The sequence below is a fragment of the Temnothorax curvispinosus genome, unplaced genomic scaffold (assembly GCF_003070985.1).
Source record: "Temnothorax curvispinosus isolate PA1 unplaced genomic scaffold, ASM307098v1 QBEX01014232.1, whole genome shotgun sequence".
Lineage (NCBI taxonomy): Eukaryota > Metazoa > Arthropoda > Insecta > Hymenoptera > Formicidae > Temnothorax > Temnothorax curvispinosus.
The window spans coordinates 187886-209461 of NW_020224012.1; the positions used below are offsets into that span (position 1 = coordinate 187886).

At 42.7% G+C, this 21576-nt stretch overlaps 2 protein-coding genes across 3 annotated transcripts in view; one reads left to right on the forward strand and one right to left on the reverse strand.

The window, feature by feature from the left end:
* LOC112464437 (nephrin-like) overlaps positions 1-21576 on the forward strand; it is a 347896-nt gene that overhangs the window by 145018 nt on the left and 181302 nt on the right. For both annotated transcript variants that reach the window (XM_025031411.1, XM_025031410.1), the window contains one exon: positions 13171-13300. In XM_025031411.1, coding sequence (XP_024887179.1) covers positions 13171-13300 — 130 coding nt within the window. The remainder of the gene's footprint in view (positions 1-13170; positions 13301-21576) is intronic.
* Positions 1-21576, reverse strand: part of LOC112464440 — a 119685-nt gene that overhangs the window by 11705 nt on the left and 86404 nt on the right. Inside the window, exon 4 of the mRNA XM_025031414.1 lies at positions 11426-11600. Coding sequence (XP_024887182.1) covers positions 11426-11600 — 175 coding nt within the window. The remainder of the gene's footprint in view (positions 1-11425; positions 11601-21576) is intronic.

Genomic DNA, 21576 nt, shown 5'->3' on the forward strand with positions numbered 1-21576 from the left:
AAAAATTGAGCTCAAAGAGATTCCCTTCGAAAATAATGTACGCCGAAAATAATCAGCACTCGCCGTTCTGACTGCTCGCTTCGCTGTTTAATCCTCGGCCGGCTTAATCGTCGATTTTTCTACGTTGCGGATCGCACTAAGGATTATATAATCGCGCGTAACGAGATGCAATTACGGCGGAAAGAAAGAAATAAAACGAAACCAACGTGCACAGACTGTATTTGAAACAAGTGGAATCGCTTATTGCAGTTACTATTCCGGCGTGCTGCAGCGGTGCACATATGGGAAATAAAATTGTTCCGACATCTTTGAATACGGATCGAGATGACCCTGTTTTGCCGAGGAAAAATAGAATAGTAAAGCCGGCGAAAGCAAACAGGCTGGCTCGTGGAATCACCGATATAACCCGTGTTGTGCCACTTGTATCGGTCAAACGGCAAACTCGTGGGTTCATTTGTCGAAACTTATATTTCCACGCTTAAGCGTTCGAACGCGTAACTTTTTCTTGGGTTACAGAATTCTTCCAAGAATTCTTCAAAGAATTTATAAATTGGCGAAGAAAGTAACGATCCATCTTAATACATTACAGAAAAAAGCTGAAAGCTCGTTTAATTAGAGAAGATATTTTTTTCCAGAGTGTTTGTAACTCATAGATAAAAGGTAATTTAATTTTGAAAATAAAGATATAAGAAGGAAATTATGTTTTTATGCTAAAATTTAGATTAAATTAATTATTGTACGTAGTCGTTGTTGTAACAAAAACGATAAATGTATTTGATACTGAAGAAATATTAATATAACACGGAAATAAATTTGATACTTTAATATCAGATATCAAATATATTTTTATGTTATTATAAATATAAATGGTATTTAATATATTTTTGATATAATAGAAATTTTAATAGCGTAGTGACTTCCGCGAACCGTGTACCTCGCATCTCATTAATTGTTTCAGCAACTTGATGGCAAGACTAAAATTCATTGTAACCGGATCTCCGATGTTTGTAGCGCGCAGTCTGTGCCAGAACAGTCACAATAGGTGACATTATCAAGCACGGGATTTGTAGGTGGGAGTGCTCGGTCCGGGAGTTTGGCCGCCTATCTACCTCGCTTCAGGTCGGATATTTGCTAGTTAAGTGACGGTATTGACGCGTGCGACAAGCAAATACCAATATGCCGCCGTCGGGCATCGTACATATCTACCAACTAGACGACGATCAAACAATTACATTCGTTCGAGCTTCGAAAGCCGTATTGTCAGGAAAATTTGAGGACTGCGCGCCGCTGCGTGCACACATTTTTGATTCTGCTGCACACATATTTTACTTTATCCCGACAACAGAAATAAACAAAAAAAGAAAAAAAATATTAACAGCGTACAGCGATCGCGCTTTGCGTGAAAAATCTTCTCGCTCGCTGCGCAACAGCATTTTCTGCGTCGTGTCGCATAGCGGATCTTTAAAAGGGAGAATGATGAAAGATATATATATGTATATATATATACGTTTTGAGGCATCCCTTCGAAGATAGTTACCGGATTGCGAGGAGAAACAAAAGTTGGAGGATTGTTAATAAGCGAGCGATAAAGCGCTTCTCCAAAATCGAGGCGTGCTCTACTGGTTCCCCGCGCGTAAAAACTTTCCGAACGATGTCGGTTACAGACTTTATGAATCTCGTAAGAAAGTTCGTTAAGCCACTTTCGAGGCACGTAATCCGACCTGACGAAAATATACTCGGGGATATTAATAAATAATGGCGAACGGTAACTCGTTTCGTTTACCGTAAGTCTTAAATTAAATTATACCCCGAACACATTTATTACATTAAAGGTGTTAAATTTGAACTTTGATGTTAATAATCAATCAATCAATCAATCCACACGCGACCTTTGAAATTGGTAAACGTGAATCCGTATTCATCACTGATATAATAATCGTGTTGAAATAACAAAAATATAAGTAATTTATCGATCAAATGTTCTTTGGATGCATAAGGGAATAATTAATTCTCGTTCTCGTCGAAATTGGAGCGAATGCATTTACCGTATCTGCACAATCCACGGGGTTTCCTTCGTTTATCCGTCATCCGTTTGCGCGTCGAAGTATAATCGACCGCAAGATCATGGCATTATTTCTAAAGTTGTCGTAAACTCAATCCCTCCATTCGCCGCGGATCTGGAATTCTCTTTTCTTACGCGAATTACTTCGGACGGAGTTTACAAACATTATTTAAAGTTTTCGAAGAACGTTCGCGAGAAGTCTACCTTGCCCCCCACCTTCCCCCTTTACGTCTCACCCCTTTCATCGCGCTGTGCCCTAACGATCTCTCAAGCGGTCCGCCGACGCCAATTCTTTATCCGAAATTAATTCAATCTCGCGCTGTCGACTCGCTGTAATGCCCGCGATATTTATTTCGTAATTCATATTAAGAAATATATGCCAGTGAACATTTTGCGAAGTCAACTTATCAGATCTTATTCTTCTAGTTTACTAAAAGAAAGAAAGAACTGTGAATACGCGTGCTGCCTTAATTACGATCGCCTTTTGAAAGCCTTTCGTGCGCGACGTCATATCGACAATTCGTTGCCATTTGGAGCAATCGCGCAGAAGCAACGTTTCAATTAGTCGCTTCTTTCCGAGTCCATATCTTTTTCCTAGCGTGATAAATTGGCGAACTTCTTGGCTGACTTTTCCTTAGCGAGCCGACAACGCCAAGGCGCTCGCGCCGCTCATTTGCCGCCAATTCTATACCTTCCCACCTCTGTGAGATAGCGAGGATAATAAAAGAAGCGGCTGGAACGAAGAAACCGTCTTCAACGGCTTTCATTAACGCTCGTCGATTAGATTTGCAATGAAAGTACGTTAATTAAAGATATCTTAAATACATTCACCGCGCCCGGTTCTCTCTCTCTCTCTCTCTCTCTCTCTCTCTCTCTCTCTCTCTCTCTCTCTCTCTCTCTCTCTCTCTCTCGTTCCTGCCTGAAACCCTACCAGCAGTTGAAAATCTGTTAAATGATCACGCCCTTTGCGCTGCAGTCGCAAGCTCTATCGGACTTTTTAATGAGCTCGATAGATTTTTATTCTCTGCTTTCTTTTCGTGAGCGCTACTTATACACACATACTATATCGTTTCAATGTTTCTGCTCTAAAAATTGTTACTGGATTGTTTCGAGAAAAGGTTATCTCCGTATTCTCGCGCATTCGTGTCACGTACAAAGTAAAATTCGCTGTATACAGTTGATTAAGGATAATTGTATCTCGATATACCCTAAGGAATGATCCGGAATCACTGGCCATGAATCCGCCACGAAGATCAGGTTCATCCCGCAAAGGTTTCGCGCGAATTATATGAGGTCGGGGATGTGGGGGGAAGCGCTTTGATCCTCGGTCAAAGGCCAACGTCTCCGAAGGGAGCGCAATGTTACGCGGGTCCCTTGGCCCATTGTGGCTCCCATTGTTGCGCAAACTGCATTACAACCGGAAGTGGCCGCGACCTCCCTTCCGTGGCTCGTAACTCAGTGTCTCGCGGGCTGGTGCCGGGCACTGCACAATGCAACAGCAACGGCACTACCAGCAACACCGACGTCAGACGTCGCCGACGCGGCGCGACGCGACGCGACGCGTTCTACGGCCGCCGCGCCGTAACGTTCATCGCATTACGGGATGTTATACGTCGCATCAATGCCGAGGCGCTGTACGTCCGCGACCCTCGCGACTCTGTTACGCCTTGTGTCGCCCGTTCGAAGCGTGTGCCTTTCCGCATGGCATATGTGTCGGCGAGAGGAAATTAATCGCGCGAGCTGCGACAGAGTCCGCGCGTCGCGTCGCCAGAAAACGCGAGCGGCAATTACTGTTCGCCACGTGAAATACAACGCGTCCACAATGTCTGGCTTTTTTTTTATTATTGTTTCATATATAACAGTGAACGCAATGAACCGCGACCTTATAATCCTGCCCATCTCGCCTGCTGTCCGTCGGGTCCTGTTTCATCGGTTGACCCATTTTGTCTTTTTTTTTCGAACAAGATTACTTGTAGATGCTGAATTTTTAAATTTCATTAACCGGTCAATCCTCTATTTTTAAGTAGATCTTTGCTTCACATAAAAAGCGACTACGTTTGAATAAAACATGTTAAAGCATATAGACGTTCGTTTGAATTTAAACCAAATATCGAGAGTATAGGACGAACACCGTGGATATACATACACACACTCCACGTAACAGGGTCAAAAATATTACGCGATTTGCACGTTGTGATACATAAATCATTGCATCGATGAGAAACTGAATAGCGTCGATACAGAGGTACGGGATAAAATATTTGTAGAAGCTGGGTTACACAATGGTTTATCGCATACTACTGTATTTCGGAAAATGCAGGAGATTTGCATTTTACCAGACTGCGAATATCAAAGTGAACAAGAAACTAAGCTGAGATTTTAAATTTAAATTGTTCTCGTGTGCGCGCAAATAATTCAAAAGCTTCTCTTCTGTGTTAAAATTATCGACGTATCAAGATTAATATAATCCGGTGCAGAATCTATTAAAAGATATATCGTCTTAATCGTCTAGACGATGATATATTAATGCGAGTCTTATGATCCGATAATTATCTGTTTATTGAATTTTTGATAGATATGAATATTACATATTTTTTATTACGATTAAAACTTTAATTTTAATACAGAGCGCTCGACACTGCTGCGCAAGTAAATCTGAAACATTTAATTTAATCCGCGGACACGAAGATAAAATTCTTAACGAATTTGTTTACCATTTAAAAGTTAAGTGAGAAAAATACCTTCAGATATTTCTCGCGCGTCTTAAAAAGCTATATAAGTAAAATATTTATATAATTTGCTCATTGAAAATCGAAGCTTTGTTTCTTCCTTTTTATCAGTAGGAGAATTTTGAAATATTTCAACTTTTAATTATCTTTAAGTCTTTTTGTCTGAAAGACTGAATTTAGTCTTACACATGTAGTTTCTTTTACTCTAAAACTCTTTTGCACTCGTCGCATATATCTGACACCAGTCCCCTCCGCAGCGGCAGTTATCACCCACGAAAGAAGCTTGATGGGAACCAGTCTTCGGGCAACAATGGGGATCTCGTGGGGTAAGGATCTATTAATAATTCCAAAGCGACGTCGTTACGCTGTAAGCGTACCTCTGCAGCTCAAGGGAAAGGGAGAGATAGTGAGAGGGAGAAGGAGAGAGAGAGAGAGAGGGAGGAAGGGGGGAGGAGCGAAAGGATGGAAGGGCGGAAGTGGGGTAGCTAAGCGATTCGTTCTACTCTCCGGAGGCCGACCTCTCAATTAGCCTGCTTTCCTGCAAACTACGACTCCCCTGCGATGTAGCGATGCGCCGGCAGGCTGCCCTGGAACGCCTGGCAGCGTGTTTTCAGGATATCCTGATTCTCTTGATTCAACTAGTAAATCGGCACGAGAGAAGCCCAAAGCGCGCCCATAATACGCCGGACCTCTGCGGAAATCCGCGATTGCGGATTACGGAATAAACTAGGTTTTTGGTGAATTCGATAATAGTGTGCGCTCGTATATGTAACTTCCGGGAGGAGTCGTGAGATATAATATTAAATTATAAAGCTCCGCTTGTACGGAGTTGAGTCGTTTAACATTTGATATAATCTTTTTATCATTCTTATATAACTTATGCCGTATATTATAAATGAAAAGCAACTTGGGAGAGTTTTACGAGATGTCGCACAGGAAACGACTTTGACTTTTTACAATTTTAAACCCAGCGTATTTTATACGGTGCAAAAGATATACAGAAATGCAAAAATCTTGTTTTGACTTAGCCTGCATGTAAATAGATCTACGGAAATAAAATAACTCGTATATTATATATATAGCGAATGTAACAAAACAAATGGTAGAGAATCAGTGAGTTTGAGGAATATAACACACTCGTAATCCAAATTGCTCCGTACGGTTTCTACACGCTCGGTCGCAATCGTCCTGGCGCTAGATGGTCCACGAGATCTCGGGGTCGAAGCGAAACGTGTTACCGTACCTCATCGCAACTAACCATCCGATCCGGCTAAGCCCGTATCATCCACCTGGATCCTCGCGACGTTGGCTCTCTATTATTTTTCATTTCGCAAAATCGAAGCTCTTCGAGCGGTTCCACACGCGGCAGGAAGGAATTGGGAGTGCAGGGGCCGGTTAATCCACTCTTTCGTCGAATTTTACGAGAGCCGCGTCGTAGTCGGAGGCAGCCTGCCGAAACCGGGTCGCTCGTAAATGTCCTAATTAATTTTACGTGGTTCGGCTTTAACGGAGCTTTAACGCTGCGACTCGACGGCTGCGATGGAGAGGGGGTGAGTTCGGTCCGGGGCCAGCTTTTCCGCGATATACCCTGGCCGCCCTACCAATTCTACCCTACCCTACCCCACCCTACTCTACCCTACCCTGGAAGGATCTACCCCGAAGAACCGTACCAAGTTTAATCCCTGCGGTATGGAGCCGACGAGAACTTTCACGAGGCGGCTTCGTGCAGGAGAGTTTAGCCAAGACAAAGCGCGGCCCGGTCCAATGAATTCCCTTTCGCTCTCCGCAGCCAGCGTTTTGTCCAGCGAGGAAATTATTTGCCAACAGGTCGGTCGGTGCAGCTGACAAGAAAAATCGCGGACACTTGCTCGATACGGTGCAACGCGGGATTAAATTCCCCGAGGGGAATAAAGTATCTTGCCATGGAGAATTGCTTGTGTAGGGAAAATTGTTAGACGAAGATGTAACGGAATGTAATGCAATTTGTTTCTTACGAGTTCTCGACGACATGTACTGCACGTTCAGCGTTGTAGGAATTATTAATACTTTATCTTACATATAATGACACATTTTACAATAATATGAGAGAGACCATTTATGAAATTTTCATTGGTAAAAGTATCGTTATACACGCTTTGTAGCAAATAGAAACACCGAGCGATGATATAGACACGATATGGACGAAGATTTAAACACACCGTACCAACACCGCGCGAATACAGTCTTTTCAGTTATCAATTCTACGTCAACTTACGTCCATATTAAATCGAAACTATATTTTCAAAGACATCCGAAGAGAATGTACAAGCTGAAGGAAAAGGACGCACAAACCTACGTATTGCATGCACAATATGCTTCTCATACATATCAATTCGGACGAAAGTTCTATATTGAGACACCGTTGTTGTTGCGGTGGAACCTGTGGAATCGTTTCCCAAGGCGCTTTGCAGTCGCACACCGGTGAAGCGTCAGATGTAGAACGCATAGAATAGGAGGACGGCAGACGGGTCACCGAACCTCCACGATCGCAGGGAAATTTCGTCCTTTTAAAGCGATCTTCTCTGGATGCTCGAAGAAATAAAAGCATCGCGACCCCCGCGGAACGGAAACTCGACCGCTGTCACCGGAGCGGCGCGGCGCGGGCAAATCTTCGTCACGAAAATTCAAAGGTATAAAGTGTCGACGATGCGTCTCGCGTCGACCCTTGTAAAGACGTTGAATTTTATGAAACGTCACGGGGATTCGGTGGAAATATGTAAATACGCAATAAAGCGTAAGCTCGCCCGCCGTCCGCTGTCGCTACCACTTTCGCCGCAGTCCGCGCCAACACCCATCCCCCGTTGTGTTGCCTCCGCTTAACCGCGGGGTGGAACGCGAAATCCCAGCGCGCGGGCCCCGGGAGCCGCATGCTACGCCTGGTTTCACCGATTTCACCACGAATTCGAAGACAAAGACAAGTAGCGCGGATTTTATGGACCGCTTTTCGTGCCAGCGCTGTTCTCTAACGAAGCTCCGTGAAATTGTCCGCGTATCGTATTCAAAACAAAAGCGGCGCGTTCGTCCTTGGGAAAGTCTGCTACGCGAAGCAAGAAATTTGTAATTGTCATAGAACGAATACGGGTACACGAAAGCATCAATGGCGACGCGTGCTGGTTTAACTATAATTATAAATCTTAGTTTGTCCTCTCAAAATACGATTCGTGGACGGTATGACGTCGTGGATCATCTAAGATGATTTAAGGAGCTTCGAAATCGATTCGGTAATTTCTTACGATTTATGAACGATGAGCTTTTACCATCAGTATCGCGAAACGACTCTTCGCCATTAAAACTTGGTGCAAAAGGAACGTTTCTCGCAAACAATAGATTCTCCGTGCCGGCTCCGTGCCGTGATTCACAGAGAGCAAAAACTCGCGGAACTGCATTTCCTCTATTTTCCACCTCGGTGGGGCCACCGCGGAAAATTAAGGAACTGATTAACGCGGCTGCTAATTTGTCCTAGCTGGCGCTGCCTTTAACTTAATACGACACGAAGTAGACGTGAAGAGGAGGTGGGCAGGGAGGGACAATGAGCGTAGACAATGGTGAGGCTGATACGCTTAGTGGAAGCAAACGGGTTTGCCAAGTTGAGGAGACCAGCCCGAGAGGAGTGTTACGAGGGTAACAGGAGGGTGCTCAGGATACTTAACTACCCCTAAATAACGGACGTACCACCATGTTTCGGTCGCTATCCTTGAATCAGTCCGACCGTACCAACTGCGCTGGTAATGCGACGAAACTCTTCCTATTGCGAGCTAATTCGCGGCAGATACATTCGCAAGTATCTTGAGTCGCGTGTCGAACGTTAACTCACAGCGATCGGTTTATCACGGTGGAATTATTTTAGTCAGCAAATCCGCACGATATACTACAGTCGAATAAAAGATTCGGTTAACGTTACTCGAGTATAAATATAATGTAGACATTATAATATAAATATGTACATAGCGTATATGTACACGTGTACCTTAAACGCGAACTGTATAAACATTCCGACGTTCATCATCCCTTTCAAAGATCCGTGGCTTTGAGACGATCGTGCGTGCCTAAGTTGCATGCTGTATAGCGACATCGTCCATTAACGTATATCCGGGCCCGAGCGATTACGGTGTAATGGCGACGTCGATACAGCGACATGATCAATCTATGTCGCTCCCGGAGATTTATGAAAATATCTGCTTTCACTGTCATGTCGCGGCTTCGGCGAAGAACGCCGGGGTATAAGTTCAGAAAAGTTCACGCGAAAATCCCCCCGGGGAGAACACAACGGACTTGGACGTCCACCTACGGAAGTCTTGCCTCTTTCTTTCTCTCTCCTTTTCTTTCTTCCTCTTTTCGGACGGAAACTTGGGTTCAATCTTCTCTGCACCACATGCTGCGCGATATTAACGGATGGAAAAAGAATTAGAGGGGTGACATTCTCAAAATGTTTCCTGGGACGGGTCGCATTAAGATCATGAGTTTGATCTCTAGCTCCTCATTAGCAATTAATGCCTCCCACGACCAAGTTTTTGTCGGGAAGTTTTCATTATTCACGCGGTTCTCTCCGCGCAGATGTAATGGCTCGGTATTATTAATAGAATTATGTAACTTTTCTCGGGCGCGTACGCCCGCGCCGCCCGCGCCGCCGCCCTCCCTCGCTGTAATTACGCTCGCGAAGCTGCCGAGCGGGCGCTGTTAATTATTAACGAAGACATCATTCTGAAACATACGAGTGACAACGTCACGGCGATGTAACCGAACATCTGTCGTCGTTACCGCGGCGGGTATATAATTGAACGTGTTAAAAACGCGTCGCGCGAGCGACACACGTCCGTTACGTTTCCGAACGCGACACATATCCGTTTCCCGTACTTTCCCGCAGATATTGACTAAACTTTTTCGAGCCCTTCCTCGCGCAGGTTGAAACTTCATCCTCTTCATGACATTCTCTTTTTCCATTAGACGTCGTTCGAAGGCCGTATTTTTGCACGCTGGCGCTTCGTACGCGGCGAATCAGCTCTTCAAAACTTTCTCTTTATTTTTATTTTAAAAGGAACGTCCACGCGTTACGTCGCGAGTTTCTGAACTCGCAGTATTATTCCCGCTACGTTTCCCTTATCGACGGTATGTGGAAAACGACAGTCGCGTTAACGAAAAACGATCGTCGCCAATCGACGAAGTGAAATTTTTCTCGGCGCGCGACACGAATTGATCGAAAAACTTGCCCAATCAACGTTACGACGCGCCGCGCCGCGCCGGACCGTTCCGATTTCGCGAATTGGCAAACTTGAAACTGCTCCCTCTTTCCTTTCGATTTTGTCTCTAATTTTTAGAATTAGATTCGGGATTAGCGGTTTTGACATAACGATTCACGCGAAACGATCTCACATATCGATTTCGGAATCGCCTGTTTCGCATGGCTCTGAGCGAAACGTGAGACCGAATGCTGATTTGGATCGATAATGAATTCATTAAATACGTTTCGAATGCTACACGACCATCACCCGCCATTAGCGCGCCACTGGACATTTCGACCAGCGCCTCGGGTCTTTGAGGGTTAATTGCGGACGTGTTGCGGAATTTCATTAATCGAAACGATTTTCAAGGCTTTTCTGGTATTTAAAGTACACGCGTCGGCCAGCGAACGATTAATGGGCCATCGACAGTTGCTTTCGTGCTCACCGGCGTAGAAATATAAACGTGTAATCGTTGCGAATAAACGCAGATTTCCAGATAGAAGACAATATCCAATGTCTCGAGATCAATAGGCGTTTTCAGTATGAAAACCGCGATTGTCGATGTCGTTGAATTGCGTGAATTAACAAAAGAAGGTAGGAAAATCAGGCGTACTTGCAGTCCGTTTCCTTCTCGAATATTAAATTTTATCAATAATTCGTTAACTTTAATTAAAATCTTCTTGATTAAATATGTTCGAACAATGAAAAGATATGAAATTTAAGAATTTTAAGCGGTGACATGAAATTATCTGAAATTGACTAATTTTGAAATCAATATATTATAATTAGTAATTAGGTGAAAAAAGATCAATTTTATCTCTTTTAGATAAACTTTTAATGAGATCATATAAAAACATTTTAGAAAAAAGTGTGAATGAAAGGTGACATGTAGAAAAATACAATAAAAAGTATGGGTGAAGATAAATCGCGGTCGCTTTCAACTTCGCTTTATTAATGAGGCCGTTAGCACGACCTCATTAATAATATATAGTCATTGGACAAGATTGCAAAGCCTTATTGTCTTCTAACAGCTCATAATTTTAATAATTTGCAAACTGAAACGAGCGGAAACGTGACGATAAAAAAAAATCGGGCAAATTAAATTCCGATATGTACTTCTATAAAAACTACAACCTTATATATGTATCGTTTTTTTCACGTCGTGTGAAAAAATTTTCGAGTACAAGTTTCATGTGAATAATTGTTTCGCTTTCCTACTGATTGCAGTTAATTTATTTCCATTCAAAATACGTTTTTTTTTTTTTTCCAAAATCTAAATATGCTATTATATTTAAATTTATCGGTAATTAAATAACGTAGAAAAACAAGATGCTAAACCAACCATTGTAGTTAAGAATTGTAGTTAAGATACGTACATGAAAGTATAACGAATCTGCGAAGGTTTCTTGCATTTCCTATGTACAATGGCGAAGACTTGCGGCTTTCCTGCTACCGTTGGTGCACCGCCGTAGCAACGGCACCAGCAACTACTCCAGTAACCGGAGAGAAAGTAAACGGCTTGTTGCGCGTCAGCGAAGCCCATTTTATGCCCTGGAAAAAGTGGGAATTCAAATGAGCACCGTTACGCCGGGGCGTTTATATGATAAAGAGTCGCCCTTAAACAATATTTATGCCCGTCGTTGGAGCCGGAGGCATGCAATAAATACTAAGCCTATGCTAATCTTTATACTTGTCCCTTGCTCGTGCTGATAAGGTCTTTTAAAATTCCACCCAAAGCCAGAATAGCGTGAGTTGCTGGTTATAGTAAATGTTGTGTCAATTATTGGCAAGAGACTAAGGTAAAAAATTGATGTTTGGATTTGTTAAAACAAGAGTTCAACAATTCGATGTTTCGACTCTGATAAAATATTTTGGTGAACAAATATTATCTTCCTGACATTTGGCATGATATCGTACTGTTAGTAAGATATAATTTAATTTCGAACTTTCAAATATCAAATATGATTGTATGAAAAAAGAGAATAAAAGAACGAAAGCTACACTTTGTTAAACGCATAAATAAATATCAGGAAAAAACGTTACGTTTCTTTCCTATAAAGAATTATCGTTCTTAGATGAGATATTTCACAGATGTGATAGCAGGCAGATAACATCAAATCACAAAGTAATACACGTCTATAAGTCCATACGAAGAGATCGACTTAATGTAATGTTATATATTACTCTATTGTAGAGCAAAAACGTTTGAAAGACAAAAAGAGATAGATTTCCATGTTGTTGCCTTCATTTCGGGCAGGGAGACGCTTCATCCTCGTTACATTTCGACGGTAGGAACCAGCGGCTATCCAATGTCCCGGCGCGTGACAAAATCGAGAGCGGCGAGGCGAGACGCCAGATCGCTTCTCTTCTTTCTCGGTCAACGACAAAAAGTCCGGAGGACCCTTGCGTCACGAACAAAACGGCCCCACGGTCTTCGTATGCCATGGTTTTCCTCCCCGTGTAGCGGCTATATCGGGTTCGCTTCGTCACGCGGGAGGAGAACGGAGGCAGCCGACCAAATCGAATGGAAACTCGTTTCTTGGAAATAGCCTACCGGAAATTTACGAAAGGAATTGGCCTCCCGTGCGAGATCTGACCAACGAGCTATCCACTTACTCGAATTGGCCCAGGCGGATTGCGCCTCCGGTCACCGTGAGAGAGAAAGAGAAAGGAGAAGAGGGAGGGAGGGAGGGAAAGAGAGAGATGTGTTACGAACTACGATGACAACGATCAGGAGATGTTCCACAGAAAAACGGAATTTCATAAGCCGAATCTCTTAATCCCATCGCAAAATCTCTGATTTCGTGTATCGTCCAACCGGCACCGACCAGCAAATTGTCGGTATTTCTGATATCGAGTCACACGCGAATATCACTTATCGATATAAATGCGTATCTACATCGTTCCTTCTCCATAAGTGTTCGCTGGAAAAATTGTCTATAAAATTCGTTTCTCGCGGCGAGCTTTTGAAGATTGGAGAAAAATTAGTTTATCAGACCTCTGCGAAGGTATACGGGATTTTTATTCTTTAAGGGAATGCTCCACAGGCTTGTAATTAATATTGCATCAGCTACAAAGACAATAAAGCGATTATTTAAATAAATAAAACATCTGTTTTCAGTTCCGTTGGTGAATATCAGCGTGGTCGAAGGGAGGCCTGCCGAATTGCCGTGCGACATAACTCCTCCCGGCGAAGACATGCTGCACATGGTTTTCTGGTTTAAAGACGAAGCCGGAGTACCATTGTACACGTGAGTTTGCAATTTCGTTCTTGTCGTATGCAAAGTTAAAATTTTATTTATATATTATATCGTAATGTTAACCCCAGGTATACACAGTCTCATTTTACCTATACGTATTATACACTGTGGGATCTCGGAGACCCCATCCACATTTGTTATCGTAACTTCAGTAAAAATGGATATATTTTAGTTTATTTTTTTTTTTTTAATCGATCGAGAATTGATCAAGGAACAGGCCTATAATGTATAAAAATCGATAGAATTAAAGAGCTTCGAGATATACAGATAAAAAGTGCGGTCTACAAACAGAAACGCTGAAAAAAAGTTGGTCTGGGGTCTCCGAGACTCCACTGTGTATACCTAGGGTTAACGTGCTTTTCGTCGCCTAAATCTTTGCATCAGTGTTGCGTAGCAACTGTAGCAAATTGCACAAAGATCTTTATTCGCTTCAAAACGTCAAAGAATGTGATCAAAGCCTCTGACGAGATATAAGTATTGAGGCACGATTTATCGTGACAATCATCGAAACTGCCGCCAATGATTTCCGGTGGAAATCCGTGTTTTGATTTACCGTTTTTCGGCTCATATTTAGGATTTCTAAAAATCTCCAAGTACTCTGAGGATCTACGATCCTGGCGACTAATATGTAGTAAAGCCGCCCCTATTGCGGCGTCCTTCTTTATTACGACATCGTGGCACAAGTCCGACTCACCTCCCGTTATTAAACGTACATCACCACTGGCTCGTCGGTGCTCCGCTGCCTCTGACGGAAATTCCCTTTCCGTATTCCACATCCCCAGCACGATATTCTCCTTTACGAATAAGTGGTCCTCGAATTATACGTTCACATACGATCCCTTTACCCCCGCTTTTCCGTTTGCCCAAACGGCCTCGCAAGAAACATCATTTCTGAACGTGCCTGCGTTAGAAGCAGAGCTTCCGCAACTTTCGCAGAGGATTGCCTACGGGCGGGATCGCCGATAACACTTACGTAGCGATCATTAAAATTTTAACGACGCAGGGAATCCGGCCAATTAAACGCAATGCGACTATTGGTATCGTACGCGTTATTTGAGTTTGCATTTCGAAGTGCAGATCGCTGAGGCGTGCTATTAACCCGTATGCCCGACCTCTTCAATATTTTTCGATCCACGCGGATTGAAGACAAACAGTGTATTTCGACAGAACGCAAATAGAGGTAGGAAACGCTTAACCGGTTCACGATAACGAATACATATATACGGATATACGTATCGTATATCTGACGCGTGTACTTTTTCCTGCCGACCTTTGCCACCGCTTGTGGCATGCAATCCTCCCTTTCCCCCTGATTCTCTCGAACGGTTTTCCTCGTTTTTTTCTCCAACCGCTCGATCCGTCGTCATCAAATCGATACTGCGGGAATGCCCGGGGGAGGACAAACCTTTAGATATGCTCTTTTCCCCCGATTTACAATTGAATGCGTAATCAACTGCCGCTTTACAATGAAGAGATTTACCTGAGTTAACCTTGAAAATGATGTGTAATTTTTTTTATTATATATATATTATATATATATATATAATATAGAATATTAATTATAAAATGAAAAATTACACAGTTTAACAGGAAAAAAAACCCAGAAATGAATCGTTTCTTATATTGTTTTTAATACTCAATACAATCTTGATCTTAAAAATCAACTCTAATCAATCACTGATTATGAGAGATTTAAAGTCAAACTTACTTATTTATGCTATAATCATACGAATATTGCGTGCTAAGAAATTTCACTTCACATCACAGAGTATCTTGAACATTGAACATAGCATCGCGAAAATTATAAGAAATAATCATTCGCGTTTCTTTGTCTCTTAAAGAAAAAATATACGCGTCGTGCCTGACTCTAATTTTGAATTATTTCGCGAGTGCCACTTTCTGAGAGAATCAAGTTTCGAGTTTCCGTTAATTGCTAACTTAACTTTTATGCGAATTTTAAATACATTTTGTGAGCCGCGTCGCGGTACTTAAATGCACGCGCCTAATGGGAATCAAACGTCGCATAATCAACTTCTGCGGCGTGTAATTATGGCGAGTCGATAAATTTCAATCGACGAGTATAAGGGGTGGTTTGCTGCTTGATGTTTCCCAGATTTAGTTTGGCAGCTTTATCGCCGTTATAATTGATAACGATGGGGACGCCCCTTCGCTGTTCGTCTCACCGTTATAGTAACATCAGAGATTTTGCGAGGATTTCAGATAAAACTTCATTATAAATGCATTCTTTTTCACTGCAGGACTTTATACAATCGCGCGTAGATAGGATTAAACATGGTTTAATCTCGTTCCACAGCATATTAGGATCATAGTATTGTCTGCGTCTCTCGACATTTAAATTTTTAATTTTCCTGTTTTAATTAAATTTTTAAATTGACTTTTACCGAACGTTTTTTAAATAATGCAAAAGTAGGACGAATATATATGTTCCATGAGATGGATGACGATTCAATTATTGTAATTGCCATTTTCAAAAGCACCTTCTGAAATTTCTATCGTTTAAATGTCATACTGACTGCGCTTAGCAGAATTTCGACAATAACTATTACCAAATTGGCGCCGTACTCTTAAAGAATACGCGAATATTCGCGTAAAGTGTATCTCCATGTCGAGAGGCAAGACTCCTTGCGATATTTAATTTCGCAACTGCGCCTTTCCAGATACAGGTACTCGGCAAGCAATTCCGTTCGTCCCGGGTCGTTGCGTTACGGTGTTCAAAGTACCGAATTAAAGTCTTGATGAAACATAATTGGGGGGGGGGGGGATGTCGGTATCGGTGTATGTATCTCCCGCGCACCTATACCTCCAGGGCACCGTTTCCGGGGGCTATCCAGCGTAATGATTATTACGGAAGAAAGTGGCGAGGGGCCACGAAGGAAGAAGCTCGCGAATCCACGGACGCGCATTACCAACGCGCGCCGTCTACCTCTATTCGTCCCAGGACGACCTACAATTGCGGTCCCCCTTCTCTCTCGCGATCGTACCGCACTAGGGTCCTATAATGGCGACGACGTTTGTCGCGGCAAATAAGAGTAAATGACGCTAATACAGAAACTTTTTCCCCCGCACACGAGGTCGGTACTTTCGTGTGGCCCGGACATTTCTCACGGCGGACGCGCGCGGACTCGAGATCAAAAAAACGATTTTCAGATCCGTTGATTCATGATGGGCACGAGGGCGCGACTGCGACGCGATTAATCTCCTTGCGGCGTTATTAATAGATCAAGTTCAAAGTGCTACAGTGCTACGGCACGATTCGCGGGAAGTCACGCGATCGATGACGCCAATAAACCAGCGTGGGTTACGCGAATCGGAGGTACGAAAATTTCACGACAATTAACATCACGGACAGGAACGAAGAGATGGAAATTCTCCTTATCGCATTTGAAGACTGGAAAACCTTTATAAACGCATAAACGAAGTATCTCGATTATCACCGCGAATAAAAGATTTCGCGTGACATATATTGTTTTATTGACCTATTGTCTTTTTCTTCACATCACTACTCTACTAATTGTAAATTCCGCGCTGCTTTTTCCCCTACTGTACTGTCAAATATTGCAATAAACTACCGTCTTCCAAAAAATCCTCCTTTTCTCTATCTTCTCTTCGCGCTGCGGCCTCTTGTTTCATCGTTTCGATTGCTTTCTCTTTAAACTAGTATCTACAGCTTATTTTCTTCGACCTGTTCTTATGCGCATACTTTTTCGAGCAATAGTATTAGACGCGAGTCTAAATTTATAGATGTGTTTTATTAGTGTAGGTTATATGTGTATACGTGTTTTGCATGTGTGAATAGAATTGTGTGTGCGTCTGAGATACGTGCATTTATTATGCACGTTTCATCTCTCTCACCTTATACTGTTATTACTGGTAGGCTTCATAATAGCAGTATTGTTAGTGTCTCATCATTTGCGCGTACTTCTTTGTCTCTTTCACATTCAATCTAATGTTTAATCTCTTGTAGCTTTTCATTGTTGTACATTGTAATAAATTTATTATTATTAATTTATCATTATATTAATAACTCGCGTTAGCCTTCAACGTCAGCGATTTACCGCCGACCTGATTCGCGCGACCAGTAAAATTTTCGTGTTGCAAACAAAAAAGAAAAAAGGAAACGTGATTTCTGCCGACGCTTTTATTTGGCCAGAGTTGTAAAACATGCTTACGTCGTGCACGCGAGATGTACAATGTAAATCTATTGCGGCAAGAGCTAAATGCCAAGAGCCGAGATACGCTTAGCCTTCGCGTGCGTTTATTTCTTTCCGCAAACATACATTCGCGATGACTGCTGAATAGACATTGTATGATTTATCTACAAGCGCAATTTTTCTGAAAAATGCCCGAACAATTTCAATTCTCGTCCGCGCGTCTTTCGTGAGGACGCACCAGTTAACGCGTTCACACACGCGTCGGGATGCAACGAAATCGTAAGATAAATACTCGTTCGTCCCCCTCGGAAAACAAGGAGAAAATTGACGCGTCGCAATGCACATCGAAAAACTTGATGTGAATCGAGTGCTCTAACACTGCCGCGCATTTTACAATTTCGCGAGCAGGCGGAATTTCTTATACTTGCCACGCTCATTAACCGACAGAGTTTTGCGACGATACATTTCGCGACTCGTCAGCTCTTTCGCAGGATACGATCCTCTCGATGGCGTGTCCCTTAGACGGGCAACGCGCGGAGGATAGGTGGACGCGCCTGGTCGCGCGCGAGCACTTAACCCGTTGTTTATCGCTGCCATCTCATTAGGGAAGTATTCCGAAGCTCGTGGACATATCGATGTTGCGTGCGTGCACGGAGGAGGAGCACTAATTATAACATACCATGCGAGGAAGGCCCGGTATGCGAGCTATGCGCGCGGCCAAAAGCGCCCCTCGTACTCGGCCCCTTTCTACCCCTTCTCGCCAACATCACACACACACACAAAACTTCCATCAGACACGAGCGTTGTTGTATCGACGCCGCTGCCTATCTCGCTGTGTTATCAAATATTTATGCGCACCCACTTGTATCGCGATGTTCACGATGCGCTCCCTGGATCTTTTGTCCACTTTGTGTTTCGCCCAAAGGGTTCATCTGGATCTTTTCCAGTGCTTTTTTCCTCGTACGCGGAACAAACTCGTTTAGGATAGTCTTAGGTAACTTTAGATCAGACTGAGGTATCGATCTTCCCCCAAATTCATTTTCGTTACTGCTTTCAGCGGCAGTTTATCGACATCTCTCGTCCTCTTTGTCTAGATCTACAACCGAGTCGAATTTCTATCTCGACCTTAAATGATATTTATAAAAGTGGGTTGTAAGAATAATAAGTAGTCGCGAAAATAGTCGCGAAAGCCGAGAAAGACTTTCAATCAATTATTTTAAATTATTTTAAAATTATTCGACAAATTATTAAACCTCGAGGACCTTTGCTTTTACCTAATTTATATGATATTCTTCCAATAATCCTTTAAATGTATTTTTTCCTTCCTTGATTTTTTAAAGAACAATTGATATTTTTCCGACATTTTAGTTTCAAGATTTATTAGCGGGTCGTGCATCAAAAGATCAAGCCAATTCGCGTCGCTAAAAGCCCCGAAAGTGATGTTTTCGTGTAAACAGCTACGCGTCGTCACGGATAAGAGAATATGGGCGACGCGCCACGCATCGCATCGAATGTGAGAGAATGCACGCCATAATCATGATGGCAGAATTACCTGCAGCGAATGGCTCGAACGCATCGGGTAATCGAACGATACCATAAATTCGGACGAGCAACGTAGCTACCACACTTTCTCGCAACGACCGTTGCACGCAGAGAGCTCGTTTAACGTGAAATTCTTTGGAAGAAGGGTTTCCAACCTGGCGCGCTATATCAAACATCGTTATTCCTCCCCTCCCTCCCCGTACAGATGTCATTATCAATTTTCGAGTAATTATAGTAATTTTTAGCCCCACTGTTACATTCGATGATAATAATCTGATTAATTGCCAAGTCGGCTGAAGACGTTGCACGTGTTCTGACCATACATAGCCTTCATTTACTACTTTTCTGTGAGAGTTACGTCCATCGTGTAAATAATCGACAATTACAGATTATATAAAAGTAATAGAAATCGTGATCATTTTTTTTTACATGCCCTTGGCGTCGAGACGCTACTACATCTCCTAATGATAATATAATTAAATACGCTCTCTTTTTTAGTCTAATGATCGTATAGAAATCAACTCGTTAGAAATCAGCTCGTTTTAACCAGCGCAGTTTCCTCTCAGACTTAATACGCGGTCGGTTCATTGCACTTAATACCACAGATATAGCCGGGCTATTTGCAGCCATTACAATCGTGTTACAGAAACGTTACAAACTATATTATGTTACAACACGTTGATGTAATGGAACACTTATTAATATTTTTTCAAATGTCATCTTGCAACGGTTATAAATAGTCTTGACTTTTATCTCGCATATAACATCTGCCTTCTTTAGATTTGTGATTCAATAATTCAGAAAAGATAGTCGATATTCTCGTCTATTCTCAGCTATTGTCAGCTAGATTATTCGAGCTAGATTATTCGAGCAAACGCTTCACGATTTGACCTCTGCGACAGTGTCATAAGCCGACGAATTAAACCTTTGACATCAGACTCGCACGAGGTCGGTGCTGCTGCGATCGATCGACCAGCGAACCGGCAGACCTATCCTTCCGCAGCAATCGCTTTTTCGTCGATTACAGTTCCATAAAATTATCGGGCGCTTTCAGTTTATTCGCTTCGAGTTATGTGTGTTCACGCGTAATTGCATCAAATATTGTACGATTAATTGCACGGGAGTCAAAGCATGAAAAATTCATCGACAAGGTACAAATATCGTTCATGCGATGTCAAAAAGAATAGTAATGAAATTATGCTACATCAAAAAATTACTAAATATGAGAGGTTGTTATAGAGACTGTTTCTCCTTATATACTTTCCATGATTTGATCTATGTAAATTACCTCAGCATTAAGTGATGCAGTAATATGTTTCTTCATTCGTCACGTAAAATGGAGAAAAAGATGAAATTTTTACGTAAAGTTTCCTCGCGAATCTCCAAGATTTAAAAATGTTGGAGAAGAACAGGGTGGACGAAAATTGTCAAAAATTTCCATCGTAGAATCAATCGCCGATTACATTTATGGTAAAAACGCAAACCTCGGGCGGGATTTCGGCCGCGAGAAGTCGAGAGCTCGAAGACCTTTTGGCGAAACCAGGCCGTGGATCTTGGGGATTCATCCCTGGATTACGAGGCGTGTGGAAACTGTCCAGGGGTCGTGGCCCTGGGCCACGCTCCCGGGGGTTGTAGGTCAGAAGCTACGACTGCTCTGTATGCACTTCCGAGAATTCGGAGCTCAGCTCGATCTCCGATGGTATCTACGATTATTAATGTAATTTTTGGCAATCGAGAAACCGAGAACGCCGTTTCGTGATGAAGGAGTGTTTGCGTTACGATTGCTCCTGCGATAAAATCCCAAACTGTTTGCGACAATAACTTCCGGTCGATCGGCGACCGGTACGCTTACGCCGATTATAGCATTATCGTAGTTACGTGCGCAGATCCAATCAGATTTATTGTTACATCCGTAAATCTGATTAATCATAACTACAATATATATTGTAGTTTGCGTGCACGCATGCGTGAATATAAGCACCCATGAAAGTTACGCTAAATTTCTATGGCGATCGTAGATGCGTTTAATAGTTTAATAAACTGATATTAATATCCGCTATCGTATTCATCGCGCTTGCGTATCTATGTGTAGTCCCAGCGGAACGCAAAAGGCGTGAAAACCGATCGGGATAAATTTCAATCGAGCCAGAGAAAGAGAGAGAGGGAGAGATAATTTAGGACATCGTATTCTACTGTATTTCTTACAAATTCCATAAATCAGCGTATCCTCACGTCCCGGTCGTTATCTCGCCTCGCTCTTTTCTCCGGCGATATCTTCCTTTTCCTTTTTTCCTCTCTCTTTCTCCCTCTTTCTTTCCCTCCTTTTTTCTCCAACAAAACATCCCCCCGCCATTATGCAGCAAATAAGTGGTAACAACGACCGCGCGACCCTTTCGCTCTCTTACCAACAGCGCCAGGCGCAACCATAATCAAGAAGGTTACAACGTATACCAGGCTTTAAACTCAGGGACTTGCATATCAGGCGAGTTTACAACGGGTAACATGGTGCGCGCGCGATTCACGTGAGTATCTCTCGTCGTGCGGGGTAATCCA